Source organism: Oncorhynchus nerka, linkage group LG13 (assembly GCF_034236695.1).
Source record: "Oncorhynchus nerka isolate Pitt River linkage group LG13, Oner_Uvic_2.0, whole genome shotgun sequence".
Lineage (NCBI taxonomy): Eukaryota > Metazoa > Chordata > Actinopteri > Salmoniformes > Salmonidae > Oncorhynchus > Oncorhynchus nerka.
Window position 1 is genome coordinate 44,876,135 of NC_088408.1, and position 16,975 is coordinate 44,893,109.

Here is a 16,975-nt window from a genome sequence, read left to right on the forward strand (position 1 = left end):
AAAATAGCAATTAAGTTTTGGAAACATCTCAAATACAGTGACCCCCTCTCATATCATTACCAAGCCCTGCAATGCCAAGAGCTGAGCAAAGAAAAGAGTCCCCTCATCCAGCTGGTCCTGGGGCTGAGTTCACAAACCTGTTCTACTAACGTACTGAAGCCTCAGGACCAGAACATCCAATCAATCAGGATAAACCAAATTACAACACAGTCAAAACAAAACTATATTGCTTATTGGGAAACACAAACACAAAGCATCATGCAGTGGTATATGGCCCTAAATCGGCAGTACACCGTGGCTAAGACCTCTCTGATGAGGATAGGCTACCCGTCCTGTTGGGGGAGGACGCAGAGAGCTGTGGGTTGGCAGTGCACTACATTGCTGCCTGCCATAACATTTAACATTTACATTTAAGTCATTTAGCAGACGCTCTTATCCAGAGCGACTTACAAATTGGTGCATTCACCTTATGACCTCCAGTGGAACAGTAGTGCATCTAAATCTTTTCAGGGGGAGGGGGGGTGAGAGGGATTACTTTATCCTATCCTAGGTATTCCTTAAAGAGGTGGGGTTTCAGGTGTCTCCGGAAGGTGGTGATTGACTCCGCTGTCCTGGCGTCGTGAGGGAGTTTGTTCCACCAGTTGAGGGACAGTGTCTGACAGACCAATCAACCTGCACATGTACTCTACTGTATGCTTATTGTTATTGTTGAATGTATGGTTATTTTTGACACTTGGTTATTGTTGTTACTGTTGTCCCGTTGACAATTTAGATTCTCATTTTTAATTTTTTTTTTTTATATTGTAAATATCCAAAATAAGCTTTGGCAATATGGACATTGTTACGTCATGCCAATAAAGCGAATTGAATTCAATTGAGAGAGAGAGAGAGAGAGAGAGAGAGGGGGATTGAATGTGTGTGTGGAGGGGGAGAGAGAGAGGGGGGATTGAATGTGTGTGTGGAGGGGGAGAGAGAGAGAGAGAGAAGAGAGAGATTGAATGTGTGTGTGGAGGGGAGAGAGGGGGATTTAATGTGTGTGTGGAGGGGGAGAGAGGGGGTTGAATGTGTGTGTTGAGGGGGAGAGAGAGAGAGAGAGGGAGAGAGAAAGCGAGAGAGAGAGAGGGGGGGATTGAATGTGTGTGTGGAGGGGGGAGAGAGAGAGAGAGAGGGAGAGTTTCTTTTTCAGTTTTTTCAACAGAACATTGTAGGAGAAATGGCAGCCAAATGCTGAATTGTGAGTACAATTGATCGTATTAAAATAGAATAAACAACAGATATAGGCAAAAATGATGTTGATTGTCAACTGTTCAGCATGCAAACCATGGCTGGGATGGTGCTGTAACGGAACCGTTCAGTCCTGCAGTGGATCTGTTACAGTTTAGTCTGGTGTGGTGGGAGCATATGGCGGTAGGGATCAAAGTTGTGATTGGAAGACTTCACATGAATTATGATAGATTGAGTAAGGCTCACGTGTTTATTAATGAATGATTATTCATCTACCATGAAAAAAGGTTATCATGAATAATTGCAAAGAGGGTGGTCTAAATGATAGAGGTTGTGATAGTAGGACAGCTAAATCTGTTAGAATTGTTAATTCTGAGTATCTCTGGGAGTAGTTATTTATGTTTGTTTATTTGTTTGTGGAAGATTGTGACAAAAAATAAGGGTGACTGTTTTTTTGCAGGAGTGAAATGTGGGAAGAGACATTTATTGAGAATGACTGTTTAGCTGTTGAGAAATATTTTGCTGATGCTACCTACAAACTGATTGCATCTGATGTGCTCAGTGAAGTTATATACAAGAAATATGGTTATAGTATTTGATTAGAAATGTTGTAATAAATAAGTGACAAATGGCAACAAAAAAAGTATCAAGTCCAGGCTGAGAACGTTTATATTATAGTAAGCTTTATAGTCTAGTTAGGTAAATCAAGATGCTATGTACTTACTCCTTGTCACGTTCTGACCATAGTTCTGTTATTTTATTCTTTGTTTTAGTATGGTCAGGGTGTGAGTTGGGGTGGGCAGTCTATGTTTGTTTTTCTATGTTGGTTTTTGTGTTCGGCCTAGTATGGTTCTCAATCAGAGGCAGGTGTCGTTAGTTGTCCCTGATTGAGAATCATACTTAGGTAGCCTGGGTTTCACTTTTGGTTTGTGGGGTGTTTGGGCCACATGGTACTGCTCCGGGTTTGTGAATTCACGGTATCGTTTATTGGTTTGATTCAGTGTTCAGTGCTTTCTTTAATTAAAATCATCATGAACACTTAACAAGCTGCGCTTTGGTCCGATCCTTACTCCTCCTCAGACGAAGAGGAGGAAATCCGTCACACTCCTACCAGCAGTAATGGGGAAGCTGCTCTGAAAATATAGTTTACAAATTTTTATTTTATTTTTTTATTACACCTTTATTTAACCAGGTAGGCTAGTTGAGAACAGGTTCTCATTTGCAACTGCGACCTGGCCAAGATAAAGCATAGCAGAGTGAACAGACAACACAGAGTTACACATGGAGTAAACAATTAACAAGTCAATAACACAGTAGAGAAAAAAAGGGGAGTCTATATACAATGTGTGCAAAAGGCATGAGGGGGTAGGCAAATAATTACAATATTGCAGATTAACACTGGAGTGATAAATGATCAGATGATCATGTACAGGTAGAGATATTTGTGTGCAAAAGAGCAGAAAGGTAAATAAATAAAAACTGTGGGGATGAGGTAGGTGAAAATGGGTGGGCTATTTACCAATAGATTATGTACAGCTGCAGCGATCGGTTAGCTGCTCAAATAGCTGATGTTTGAAGTTGGTGAGGGAGATAAAAGTCTCCAACTTCAGCGATTTTTGCAAATCGTTCCAGTCACAGGCAGCAGAGTACTGGAACGAAAGGCGGCCGAATGAGGTGTTGGCTTTGGGGATGCTCAATGAGATACACCTGCTGGAGCGCGTGCTACGGATGGGTGTTGCCATCATGACCAGTGAGCTGAGATAAGGCGGAGCTTTGCCTAGCATGGCCTTGTAGATGACCTGGAGCCAGTGGGTCTGGCGACGAATATGTAGCGAGGGCCAGCCGACTAGAGCATACAAGTCGCAGTGGTGGGTAGTATAAGGTGCTTTAGTGACAAAACGGATGGCACTGTGATAAACTGCATCCAGTTTGCTGAGAAGAGTGTTGGAAGCCATTTTGTAGATGACATCGCCGAAGTTGAGGATCAGTAGGATAGTCAGTTTTACTAGGGTAAGCTTGGCAGCGTGAGTGAAGGAGGCTTTGTTGCGGAATAGAAAGCCGACTCTTGATTTGATTTTCGATTGGAGATGTTTGATATGGGTCTGGAAGGAGAGTTTTCAGTCTAGCCAGACACCTAGGTACTTATAGGTGTCCACATATTTAAGGTCGGAACCATCCAGTGTGGTGATGCTAGTCGGGCAAGCGGGTGCAGGCAGCGATCGGTTGAAAAGCATGCATTTGGTTTTACTAGCATTTAAGAGCAGTTGGAGGCCACGGAAGGAGTGTTGTATGGCATTGAAGCTCGATTGGAGGTTAGATAGCACAGTGTCCAATGACGGGCCGAAAGTGTATAGAATGGTGTCGTCTGCGTAGAGGTGGATCAGGGAATCGCCCGCAGCAAGAGCAACATCATTGATATACACAGAGAAAAGAGTCGGCCCGAGAATTGAACCCTGTGGCACCCCCATAGAGACTGCCAGAGGACCGGACAACATGCCCTCCGATTTGACACACTGAACTCTGTTTGCAAAGTAATTGGTGAACCAGGCAAGGCAGTCATCCGAAAAGCCGAGGCTACTGAGTCTGCCGATAAGAATATGGTGATTGACAGAGTCGAAAGCCTTGGCAAGGTCGATGAAGACGGCTGCACAGTACTGTCTTTTATCGATGGCGGTTATGATGTCGTTTAGTACCTTGAGTGTGGCTGAGGTACACCCGTGACCGGCTCGGAAACCAGATTGCATAGCGGAGAAGGTACGGTGGGATTCGAGATGGTCAGTGACCTGTTTGTTGACTTGGCTTTCGAAGACCTTAGATAGGCAGGGCAGAATGGATATAGGTCTGTAACAGTTTGGGTCCAGGGTGTCTCCCCCTTTGAAGAGGGGGATGACTGCGGCAGCTTTCAATCCTTGGGGATCTCAGACGATATGAAAGAGAGGTTGAACAGGCTGGTAATAGGGGTTGCGACAATGGCGGCGGATAGTTTCAGAAATAGAGGGTCCAGATTGTCAAGCCCAGCTGATTTATACGGGTCCAGGTTTTGCAGCTCTTTCAGAACATCTGCTATCTGGATTTGGGTAAAGGAGAACCTGGAGAGGCTTGGGCGAGGAGCTGCGGGGGCCGGAGCTGTTGGCCGAGGTAGGAGTAGCCAGGCGGAAGGCATGGCCAGCCGTTGAGAAATGCTTGTTGAAGTTTTCGATAATCATGGATTTGTCGGTGGTGACCGTGTTCCCTAGCCTCAGTGCAGTGGGCAGCTGGGAGGAGGTGCTCTTGTTCTCCATGGACTTCACAGTGTCCCAGAACATTTTGGAGTTGGAGCTACAGGTTGCAAACTTCTGCCTGAAGAAGCTGGCCTTAGCTTTCCTGACTGACTGCGTGTATTGGTTCCTGACTTCCCTGAACAGTTGCATATCGCGGGGACTGTTCGATGCTATTGCAGTCCGCCACAGGATGTTTTTGTGCTGGTCGAGGGCAGTCAGGTCTGGAGTGAACCAAGGGCTGTATCTGTTCTTAGTTCTGCATTTTTTGAACGGAGCATGCTTATCTAATATGGTGAGGAAGTTACTCTTAAAGAATGACCAAGCATCCTCAACTGACGGGATGAGGTCAATGTCCTTCCAGGATACCCGGGCCAGGTCGATTAGAAAGGCCTGCTCACAGAAGTGTTTTAGGGAGCGTTTGACAGTGATGAGGGGTGGTCGTTTGACTGCGGCACCGTAGCGGATACAGGCAATGAGGCAGTGGTCGCTGAGATCCTGGTTGAAGACAGCGGAGGTGTATTTGGAGGGCCAGTTGGTCAGGATGACGTCTATGAGGGTGCCCTTGCTTACAGAGTTAGGGTTGTACCTGGTGGGTTCCTTGATGATTTGTGTGAGATTGAGGGCATCTAGCTTAGATTGTAGGACTGCCGGGGTGTTAAGCATATCCCAGTTTAGGTCACCTAACAGAACAAACTCAGAAGCTAGATGGGGGGGCAATCAATTCACAAATGGTGTCCAGGGCACAGCTGGGAGCTGAGGGGGGGTCGGTAGCAGGCGGCAACAGTGAGAGACTTATTTCTGGAGAGAGTAATTTTCAGAATTAGTAGTTCGAACTGTTTGGGTATGGACCTGGAAAGTATGACATTACTTTGCAGGCTATCTCTGCAGTAGACTGCGACTCCTCCCCCTTTGGCAGTTCTATCTTGACGGAAGATGTTATAGTTGGGTATGGAAATCTCTGAATTTTTGGTGGCCTTCCTGAGCCAGGATTCAGACACGGCAAGGACATCAGGGTTAGCAGAGTGTGCTAAGGCAGTGAGTAAAACAAACTTAGGGAGGAGGCTTCTAATGTTGACATGCATGAAACCAAGGCTTTTTCGATCACAGAAGTCAACAAATGAGGGTGCCTGGGGACATGCAGGGCCCGGGTTTGCCTCCACATCACCCGCGGAACAGAGAAGGAGTAGTATGAGGGTGCGGCTAAGGGCTATCAAAACTGGTCGCCTAGAGCGTTGGGGACAGAGAATAAGAGGAGCAGGTTTCTGGGCATGGTAGAATATATTCAGGGCATAATGCACAGACAGGGGTATGGTGGGGTGCGGGTACTGCGGAGGTAAGCCCAGGCACTGGGTGATGATGAGAGAGGTTTTATCTCTGGACATGCTGGTTGTAATGGGTGAGGTCACCGCATATGTGGGAGGTGGGACAAAGGAGGTATCAGGGGTGTGAGGAATAGGACTAGGGGCTCCATTGTGAACTAAAACAATGATAACTAACCTGAGCAATAGTATACAAGGCATATTGACATTTGAGAGAGACATACAGCGATGCATACAGTGAACACAGGTATTGAATTGGGAAAGCTAGCTAAAACAGTGGGTGAGACAACAGCTAATCAGCTAGCATAACAACAGCAGGTGAGATGGCATTGACTAGGCAACTCGGCCGACAGATAAAACAAACAAGCAGAATGGAGTACCGTGATTAATGGACAGTCCAGCGTGCATCAGCTATGTAGCCAAGTGATCAGAGTCCAGGGGGCAGCGGTGGATGGGGCAGGGGGGCTGGGCTGGCGAGTGTTATCCAGGTTAAGAAAACTAACAATGACTAAATTTCTTGTAGCTAGCTAGCTGGTTAGCTTCTGGAGGTTCTTGAGTGTGTTCTAAAAATAAAGATAATAGCGATTCCGTATCACATTGGGTGAGGCAAGTTTCCGGAAGGTGTAAACAAATTTTTTTTTTTAAACGGGAAGAGATAGAGTACATATGGGCCACTGCGTTTTTGGGACGCGGCGGGACGGTTAGCAGGCCTGTGCTAACAAGCCAACAGATTTGCAGGCCGGGGTAAACAAGGTAGTAGTTAGCGGACCTGGGCTAAACAAGCTAGCAGTTAGTGTGCCGAACTAGCAAGCAAGGAGATAGCGAGGGCTAGAGAGTTAGCCTTTGGAGGACGTCGCGATGGGGTGAGTCTGTTTATTCCTCTTCATGCAGTGATATCGATAGACCGGTCGTAGTCAAGGTATTGTAGCCCAGGAGTATGCTAGGAGCTCTGGCCGGGCTAGCTTCAAGCTACGTGGGTGGAAACGCTAGCCAGGAGTAATCAACCAGGGTTGCTGTTTCGCTCGATAGCTAGTTGCGAGGATCCAGCTGAAGAATGTTCTGTTTGTGGTGGGAATCCGGGGGTAAAAAAAAATAATTAGGTCCGTAATGCTCTGGTTAGTTGATGACCGCTAGCATAGCTGGTAGTTAGCTGGCTAGCTTCAGTTGAGAGGGTCCGGTTCCGAAGTAAATATAACTACTTTAGGAAAGTAGCTACATTGGCGGGTTGCAGAAGAGTATTTGGAAGCTTAGGTTTAGCAAAATGTTTTTAAGGATATGCGAAGAAAAAAATATCAAAAAAATATCTAAAACGAAAAAGAGACGATATTTACAGAGAGACGATATGACAGGACAACTACTGCTACGCCATCTTGGATATCTTGGATATAACCAGTTACCGACTACCTTGCACTGGAACAAGTTAAGCTACACTAAAACTACCCCTAAAACTACCCCTAAGAAAAATATAATTGAATTGAACCAAGCTACTGCAAAATATAGTTAAATTACTAGTTGAACTAGTTGAACATGGATACTGCCTACTAGTATCCAAGTGGTTTGATGCAAAGTGGGACCAATACTCTTGATTCAATGCCATCCATCTTGATCTAATGAGGGATAGACCAGGGTCTTTCTTGATCAGTATTCCCATGGAGCATTGTGTGGACAGTAGAGCTGAGAGGAGCCGAAGGCTTCCACCTAAATCTAACAAACATCTCTCTCTGCCTCCTACCCCTCCAGCCTGTGACCAGCTGTCCTTGGGGGTGGCAGCCATCTTTGGCCCCTCTCACAGCTCATCAGCTAATGCAGTCCAGTCCATTTGTAATGCCCTGGGGGTGCCCCACATCCAGACCAAATGGAAGCACCAGGTGTCGGACAACAGGGACTCGTACTACGTCAGCCTCTACCCGGACTTCCAGTCCCTCAGCCGGGCCATCCTGGAACTGGTCCACTTCTTCAAATGGAGGACGGTCACTGTGGTCTATGACGACAGCACAGGTACAGATATCTTGGATGATGATGATGAAAAGTTGAAAGACAAAAAAAGATTTGAGTATAAACTCAAACTGCTACTCAAACACAAACAAACTATTTTATCGGGGTGGTAGGTGGCCGAAAGGTTAGTAGCTTGAATGTTGCCGGTTTGAGTCTTGGGCTGGGCAATAAAAGCAGGAGATTAATAGTCATGCACTTGAGCAAGGCACTTATACCCTGCATAAATCCAGGGGTCCTGCGGCTTAAATGTGCTCCCCCCAAAAATGTGTTTAGGTACAGAAGACTAGAACTGTTCGATTCTTTCCCCTAAGAGTTTAGCATTGAGTGTCTGGCCATGAAATCTTTAGCCCCCTCAAAGTCCTCCAGGTATACTCCATGTCAAAACTGGAGCCCTCTACATGAGTGAGCAGCCCTGAAAAAACACATTGCCCAGAATCACCCTCTCCTCGAAGTCTCCTCAGATTAATGCCATGCAGAATGAATGTGAAAGCTGACAGCTGACAGCATGAATAAAAGACACGTCCTTTGAGGGTCCTCGTCCACTCCTGTATCCGTCTGCCAGATCGCCTGCTGTGACTTTGCGAAGTGGCTCATGATTTGTATTTTTACAAGCACAATAATATTTTACACCGTTATATTTTAACAAGACCTGCTGCATCCAAAGTGAGAGTGCTCATCGACTTGAGAAAGAAGATGCAATGTCTGTCTCTTATTTTACGATCCCTCGGAAGGACAAGGTTGTCCACTTCATTGAACGGAATTACTTGTTGAACATACTTTGTTACAAATACATGGGTTGCATGGTGAGTCTATTGCCGAATATGTCCCATTGTGGTGGTTTCTTCAGTTGAAGTTCTGTATTTTTTGGCACATTTTTACAACTCTTTTTACAACGTTGGTGTCATGAGGTGTCTTACCCTGAATCACACATCGACCCCTAGCTCATACTGTCATTTCAGAGGGCAATATGAAGCTACTACACCTAGTCAATCTGGTTCTATTTACACAAGTGCATAGGGGCTAGAGGTTGATTAGGGATTCAGTCTTACCTTTTACAATCAACTGGTAGATCTAGTATGACCAAGAGGATAGATTAACCATCAGGATTTATTCTTCGGTGTTCCTAGAAATGAATGGTTTGTGATAGGGTGACCATGTTTTTGTCACATCCATTTCACTTTGCAGAGAGCCGGCACTGTAGCATGGTGACAGTGTATTAACCTTGGCTAAGCTCCCCATCCGCTGCAATGAGTCATCTGATTTGCAATTGTTCCACTCGTCCTTAATGGCACAATATTCTCAATGTAGTGGACTCCTTTCAGACTAAGGTCCATAGGGCTCTGGTCAAAAGTAGTCAACTCTAAAGGGAAAAAGGTGCAATTTGGGATATATCCATTTATCCTCAACCTCATCTCCATAAAACTGTCCACTAGCTTGCATTGATTCCCTTAAAAAGGGCTCTAGGGAAGGTGTTAGACATTATTTAAAGGTAAGGTTACTCGAAACCAGGTAAACCTGATGATAGTTTCCTCCTCGGGGGAGCGTTTTTTAGGTTAAAACACCACCTCACAGTGACTGGGTGATGTCAACCACACACACACACACGCGCATGCACACACATCGTCTGTAATCACAAAGCTTCATGCTCCAGGACGTTTATCCCTATTTGGAGCCTATCTGACGTCTGGCAGAAAGAACTATCAGAGGGGATCAAATTAAATATTTACACACAGCCCTCTGAGGATCGGGGAGGGAAAGTCGGAAGGCATTATTCAGAGCCCCACAAACATCGGCCCTGACAGTGTGTCCCAAATGCTGAGCTCCCCCCGGAACCATTTTCCGCTTAAAGCCTCCCAAGTGTCTGTATGGAGCAAAACAGAGAAGGGAGAGATACCCTGGAGTCAGGAGTTTGGAAATACCTACCTTACTCACAAAAAAACTGTAGTATTTACTTCTAACATGAAAGAACACATTCCTTATTCTTATTTCACAGCAATCCCTATTGAAAGTCCAGAGGGAGAATCAGCCCCCACTCACAGTAAGACCTTTAAATTGCCCACACAGCACTTCATCCCAACAAAAAAGGTCTGAGCAGTCCAAAAGTGCATCTTCAAAACCCCTTTCTTCTCTCTCCCAGACTCCCTCCCAATCCCATCAATTTTTAGACCCGTGACAAGTAATTTCTACCATCAATCCAGCCCTATTTCATTCCAAGGCTCAGAAGTCCTCGGTGGAGAGGAGAAACTCATTGTAATCGCATCAGTGTCTCTCTGAGAGGTTTCTAGCTGAGTGCGGGTGGGAGAATGAAAGGTGCGGACTGTTGCTCAGTATGAGGCGGTGGTAAGGTTACATGGGGCCTATCTAGTGGGGAGTAGTAAGGCAAACAGAAACTCAAATCTGAACAGAACCTTGGGAGAGAGAAAGTGAGAATGGATTGACTGCTGCTTTCCAACACTAATATATTTAAGTCATTCCACGCTAGAATAGAGTAGTGTTTGAATTAGCATTTTTAATGTGCCTCATCAATGGAGCTGGACTCTGCTGATATATTGACTCTGTATATTTAAGCCATTCCACGCTAGAATAGAGTAGTGTTTGAATTAACATTTTTAATGTGCCTCATCAATGAAGCTGGACTCTGCTGATATTGACTCTGTAAATATTTTAGTCATTCCACGCTAGAATAGAGGAGTAGTGTTTGAATTAGCATTTTTAAGGTGTTTCTACGATGAAGCTGGACTCTGCTGATATAGTGACTCTATATATATTTAAGTCATTCCACGCTAGAATAGAGGAGTAGTGTTTGAATTAGCATTTTTAAGGTGCTTCTGAAATCCACAATAGAAGCTAACCAGGAGCTAGCCAGTTTACTGGCTAACGGTAGTATTCAGCTAACCACGGTTGATGGTCATCAGCTATCCTTTAGCTCGAAAAGCTATCGCCAGTTTTGTACAACGCAACTCAGACCAAAATATACCGGACCTATTTTTCTCTCCATATCCCCCGATTTCAACCGAAAGCTCGGAACATTTACACCTGGATCTCGCAGCTAGCTAGTTGCTATCCGTGTGACCATTGGCTTACGTCGGTCCCGGAGCAAACTTCAATTATTCGGGAGCTAGCCAGCTGAAGAGTTCCATCAACCACTCCTGGGCTACAATCACCTATCCCGACCTGTTTTACTGCCGATTTGGAGGCCCACCGGGCCTTCACGACTGTACTACCGACGTTATCTGCACGTGGGAGTTATCCAACTGGCTCCTCCGTTGTGACGTTACCTGAACGGCCATCTGCGGCCCGCTAATCGTTAGCTGTCTTATCGGCTTCTATCTGAACATTTTCTGACAAAGAAAAGAAGAAATTATTGGGTCACTATAACTATATCCGTTTTACCAATTGGATTGATCCCCTCTACCACACGGAACCCCACTAATCTACTAATGGAAACGCACGAAGTGGCTAAAAACAGAACACCGTACTATGCTAGCTTGCTACCGATGGCCCGGCTAGCTGTCTGAATCGCCGCTACCCCAACCAACCTCACTACTAACTGGACCCTTATGATCACTCGACTAAGCATGCCTCTCCTTAATGTCAATATGCCTTGTCCATTGCTGTTCTGGTTAGTGTTTATTGGCTTATTTCACTGTAGAGCCTCTAGCCCTGCTCATCATACCTTATCCAACCTTTCAGTTCAACCACCCACACATGCGATAAAATCACCAGGTTTCAATGATGTTTCTAGAGACAATATCTCTCTCATCATCACTCAATACCTAGGTTTACCTCCAGTGTATTCACATCCTACCATACCTTTGTCTGTACATTATACCTTGAAGCTATTTTATCGCCCCCAGAAATGTTGTTTTATGGCCAAAGAGAGCGGTGTTGCAATCTACTGCAGAGAGAGCCTGCAGAGTTCTGTCCTACTATCCAGGTCTGTACGCAAACAATTTGAAATACTACTTTATACCGCCTCTCTAAAAACAAGTATCTCACTGTTGCCACCTGCTATAGACCACCCTCCGCCCCCAGCTGTGCTCTGGACACCATATGTAAACTGATTGCCCCCCCATCTATGGGGCGGCAGGGTAGCCTAGTGGTTAGAGCATTGGACTAGCAACCAAAAGGTTGCAAGTTCAAATCCGGAGCTGACAAGGTGCAAATTCTGTCGTTCTGCCCTTGAACAGGCAGTTAACCCACTGTTCCTAGGCCGTCATTGAAAATAAAAATTTGTTCTTAACTGACTTGCCTAGTAAAATAAAGGTCAAATATATTTTTTTTATCTATCTTCAGAGCTCGTGCTGCTAGGTGACCTAAACTGGAACATGCTTAACGCCCCAGCCATCCTACAATCTAAGCTTGATGCCCTCAATCGCACAAAAATTATCAATGAACCTACTAGGTACCACCCCAAAGCCGTAAACATGGGAACCCTCCTAGATATCATCCTAACCAACTTGCCCTCTAAATACACCTCTGCTGTTTTCTTCCAAGATCTCAGCGATCACTGCCTCATTGACTGCATCCGTAATGGGTCAGCGGTCAAACGACCTCCACTCATCACTGTCAAACGCTCCTTGAAACACTTCAGCGAGCAGACCTTTCTAATCGACCTGGTCGGGGTATCCTGGAAGGACATTGATCTTATCCTGTCAGTAGAGGATGCCTTGTTATTTTTATTAAATGCCTTCCTCACCATCTTAAATAAGCATGCCCCTTTCAAGAAATGTAGAACCAGGAACAGATATAGCCCCTGGTTCTCTCCAGACCTGACTGCCCTTAACCAACACAAAAACATCCTATGGCGTTCTGCATTAGCACCAAACAGCCCCAATGATATGCAACTTTTCAGGGAAGCTAGTAACCAATACACACAGGCAGTTAGAAAAGCCAAGGCTAGCCTATTCAAGCAGAAATTTGCTTCCTGCAACACTAACTCAAAAAAGTTCTGGGACACTGTAAAGTCCATGGAGAATAAGAACACCTCCTCCCAGCTGCCCACTGCACTGAGGATAGGAAACACCGATACATCCACTATAATTGAGAATTTCAATAAGCATTTTTCTACGGCTGGCCATGCTTTCCACCTGGTTACCCATATCCCGGTCAACAGTACTGCACCCCCCACAGCAACTCCCCCAAGCCTTCCCCATTTCTCCTTCTCCCAAATCCATTCAGCTGATGTTCTGAAAGGGCGTCAAAATCTGGACCCCTATTTATCAGCCAGGCTAGACAATCTGGACACTTTCTTTCTAAAATTATCTGCCGAAATTGTTGCAATCCCTATTTACTAGCCTGTTCAACCTCTCTCTGAGATTCCCAAAGATTGGAAAGCAGCTGCGGTCATCCCCCTCTTCAAATTGGGGGAAACACTTGACCCTAACTGTTACAGACCTATATCTATCCTACCCTGCATCTCTAAGGTCTTCGAAAGCCAAGTCAACAAACAGATTACCAACCATTTCGAATCCCACCATACCTTCTCCGCTATGCAATCTGGTTTCAGAGCTGATCATGGGTGCACCTCAGCCACGCTCAAGGTCCTAAACGATATCTTAAACGCCATCGATAGGAATCAATACTGTGCAGCCGTATTCATTGACCTGGCCAAGGCTTTCGACTCTGTCAATCACCACATCCTCATCGGCAGACTCAATAGCCTTGGTTTCCCTAATGATTGCCTCGCCTGGTTCACCAACTTCCTCTGATAGAGTTCAGTGTGTCAAATCGGAGGGCCTGTTGTCCGGGCCTCTGGCAGTTTCTATGGGGGTGCCACAGGGTTCAATTCTTGGATCGACTCTCTTCTCTGTATACATCAATGATGTCGCTCTTGCTGCTGGTGAGTCTCTGATCGACCTCTACGCAGACGACACCATTTTGTATTCATCTGGCCCTTCTTTGGACTCTGTGTTAACAACCCTCCAGACGAGCTTCAATGCCATACAACTCTTCTTCTGTAGCCTCCAATTGCTCTTAAATACAAGAAAAACGAAATGCATGCTGTTCAACCGATCGTCCAACATCACTACTCTGGACGGCTCTGACTTAGAATATGTGGACAACTCCAAATACCTAGATGTCTGGTTAGACTGTAAACTCTCCTTCCAGACTCACATCAAACATCTCCAATCCAAAGTTAAATCTAGAATTGGCTTCCTATTTCGCAACAAAGCCTCCTTCTCTCATGCTGCCAAACATACCCTTCTAAAACTGACCATCCTACCAATCCTCGACTTCGGTGACGTCATTTACAAAATAGCCTCCAATACCTTACTCAATAAATTGGATGCAGTCTATCACAGTGCCATCCGTTTTGTCACCAAAGCCCCATATACTACCCACCACTGCGACCTGTACACTCTCGTTGGCTGGCTCTCGCTTCAAACTCGTCGCCAAACCCACTGGCTCCAGGTCATCTACAAGACCCTGCAAGGTAAAGTCCCCCCTTATCTCACCTCGCTGGTCACCATAGCAGCACCCACCTGTAGCACTCACTCCAGCAGGTATATCTCTCTGGTCACCCCCAAAACCAATTCTTTCTTTGGCCGCCTCTCCTTCCAGTTCTCTGCTGCCAATGACTGGAACGAACTGCAAAAATCTCTGAAACTGGAAACACTTATCCCCCTCACTAGCTTTAAGCACCAGCTGTCAGATCAGCTCACAGATTACTGCACTTGTACATAGCCCATCTATAATTTAGCCCAAACTACCTCTCCCCCTACTGTATTTATTTATTTATTTTGCTCCTTTCTTCTACTGCAAATCTACCAGTGTTTATTTTTTAATTTCCTTTTTACTTGCTATATTGATTTACTTCGCCACCATGGACTTTTTTGCCTTTACCTCCCTTATCTCACATTGTATATAGACTTATTTTTCTACTGTATTATTGACTGTTTGTTTTATTCCATGTGTGTTGTTGTACCTGTCGAACTGCTTTGCTTTATCTTGGTCTGGTCGCAATTGTAAATTAGAACTTGTTCTCAACTTGCCTACCTGGTTAAATAAAGGTGAAATAAAAAATTGACTCTGTATATATTTAAGTAATTCCATGCTAGAATAGAGTAGTGTTCGAATTAGCATTTTAAGGTGCTTCTTGGATGAAGCTGGACTCTGCTGATGTAAAGTGCTTTTTGGTGGATGAGAAGAGTATGTGTTGAGTTGGTACAGAGCTCTGTTGACAGTTCTTCAGTACTGTATGGGTGGTATTCTGAAGTCTTCCATTGACACCATTGAATGATTTGCCCACGGTCAGAAGATTCAGAATACTGCCCCATGTGTATGTTTGCCAAGTGTGAGTGGGACAATCAAATAAACTATGGAAGAGAGCCATATATTTGGCCTGTTTTATTTAAAAGATTTGTAATCTGAACTGTATGCCTTACCAATGACACTTATATTAATTTCAATGTCATACTTATGTTTCAAATAAGATGTCAATTTCTTGTCTCCAGGTCTTATTCGGTTGCAAGAGCTGATCAAGGCACCCTCCCGATACAACATTCGTTTGAAGATCCGACAGTTGCCGGCGGATACCAAGGATGCCAAGCCACTTCTGAAAGAGATGAAGAAAGCAAAGGAGTTCCACGTGATCTTTGACTGCGGCCACGAAATGGCCGCCTGGATCCTGAAACAGGTCAGTGTCTGTCTTAGGTCTTTCTCAGAACCATTTTGAAATCCAGAGACGGTTTGGACTTTGTCAGATTTCTTGGACTTGGAGATGTATTTACGGTGGGGCAAAAAATGATTTAGTCAGCCACCAATTGTGCAAGTTCTCCAACTTAAGAATATGAGAGGCCTGTAATTTTCATCATAGGTACACTTCAAACATGACAGACAAAATTACAAAAAGCAATCCAGAAAATCACATTGAAGGATTTTTTATGAATTTATTTGCAAATTATGGTGGAAAATAAGTATTTGGTCACCTATGAACAAGCAAGATTTCTGGCTCTCACAGACCTGTAACTTCTTCTTTAAGAGGCTCCTCTGTCCTCCACTCGTTACCTGTATTAATGGCACCTGTTTGAACTTGTTATCAGTATAAAAGACACCTGTCCACAACCTCAAACAGACACACTCCCAAACTCCACTATGGCCAAGACCAAAGAACTGTCAAAGGACACCAGAAACAAAATTGTAGACCTGCACCACGCTTGGAAGAGTGAATCTGCAATAGGTAAGCAGCTTGGTTTGAAGAAGTCAACTGTGGGAGCAATTATTAGGAAATGGAAGACATACAAGTCCACTGATAATCTCCCTCGATCTGGGGCTTCACGCAAGATCTCACCCCGTGGGGTCAAAATGATCACAAGAACAGTGAGCAAAAATCCCAGAACCACACGGGGGGACCTAGTGAATGACCTGCAGAGAGTTGGGACCAAAGTAACAAAGCCTACCATCAGGAACACACTATGCCGCCAGGGACTCAAATCCAGCAGTGACAGACGTGTCCCCCTGCTTAAGCCAGTACATGTCCAGGCCCTTCTGAAGTTTGCTAGAGAGCATTTGGATGATCCAGAAGAAGATTGGGAGAATGTCATATGGTCAGATGAAACCAAAGTAGAAGTTTTTGGTAAACTCAACTCGTCGTATTTGGAGGACAAAGAATTCAGAGTTGCATCCAAAGAACACCATACCTACTGTGAAGCATGGGGGTGGAAACATCATGCTCTGGGGCTGTTTTTCTGCAAAAGGACCAGGACGACTGATCCGTGTAAAGGAAAGAATGAATAGGGCCATGTATCGTGAGATTTTGAGTGAAAACCCCCCATCAGCAAGGGCATTGAAGATGAAACGTGGCTGGGTCTTTCAGCATGATTATGATCCCAAACACACCGCCCAGGCAATGAAGGACTGGCTTCGTGAGAAGCATTTCAAGGTCCTGGAGTGGCCTAGCCAGTCTCCAGATCTCAACCCCATAGAAAATCTTTGGAGGGAGTTGAAAGTCCGTGTTGCCCAGCAACATCACTGCTCTAGAGGAGATCTGCATGGAGGAATGGGCCAAAATACCAGCAACAGTGTGTGAAAACCTTGTGAAGACTTACAGAAAACGTTTGACCTCTGTCATTGCCAACAAAGGGTATATAAGTATTGAGAAAGGTGACCAAATACTTATTTTCCACCATAATTTGCAAATAAATTAATAAAATATCCTACAATGTGATTTTCTGG

At 44.9% G+C, this 16,975-nt stretch overlaps 1 protein-coding gene across 1 annotated transcript in view; it reads left to right on the forward strand.

Moving 5' to 3' along the window:
* Positions 1-16,975, forward strand: part of LOC115139560 (glutamate receptor ionotropic, kainate 2) — a 203,997-nt gene that overhangs the window by 43,245 nt on the left and 143,777 nt on the right. The window contains 2 exon segments of the mRNA XM_029677090.2: positions 7,544-7,801; positions 15,256-15,437. Coding sequence (XP_029532950.2) covers positions 7,544-7,801; positions 15,256-15,437 — 440 coding nt within the window.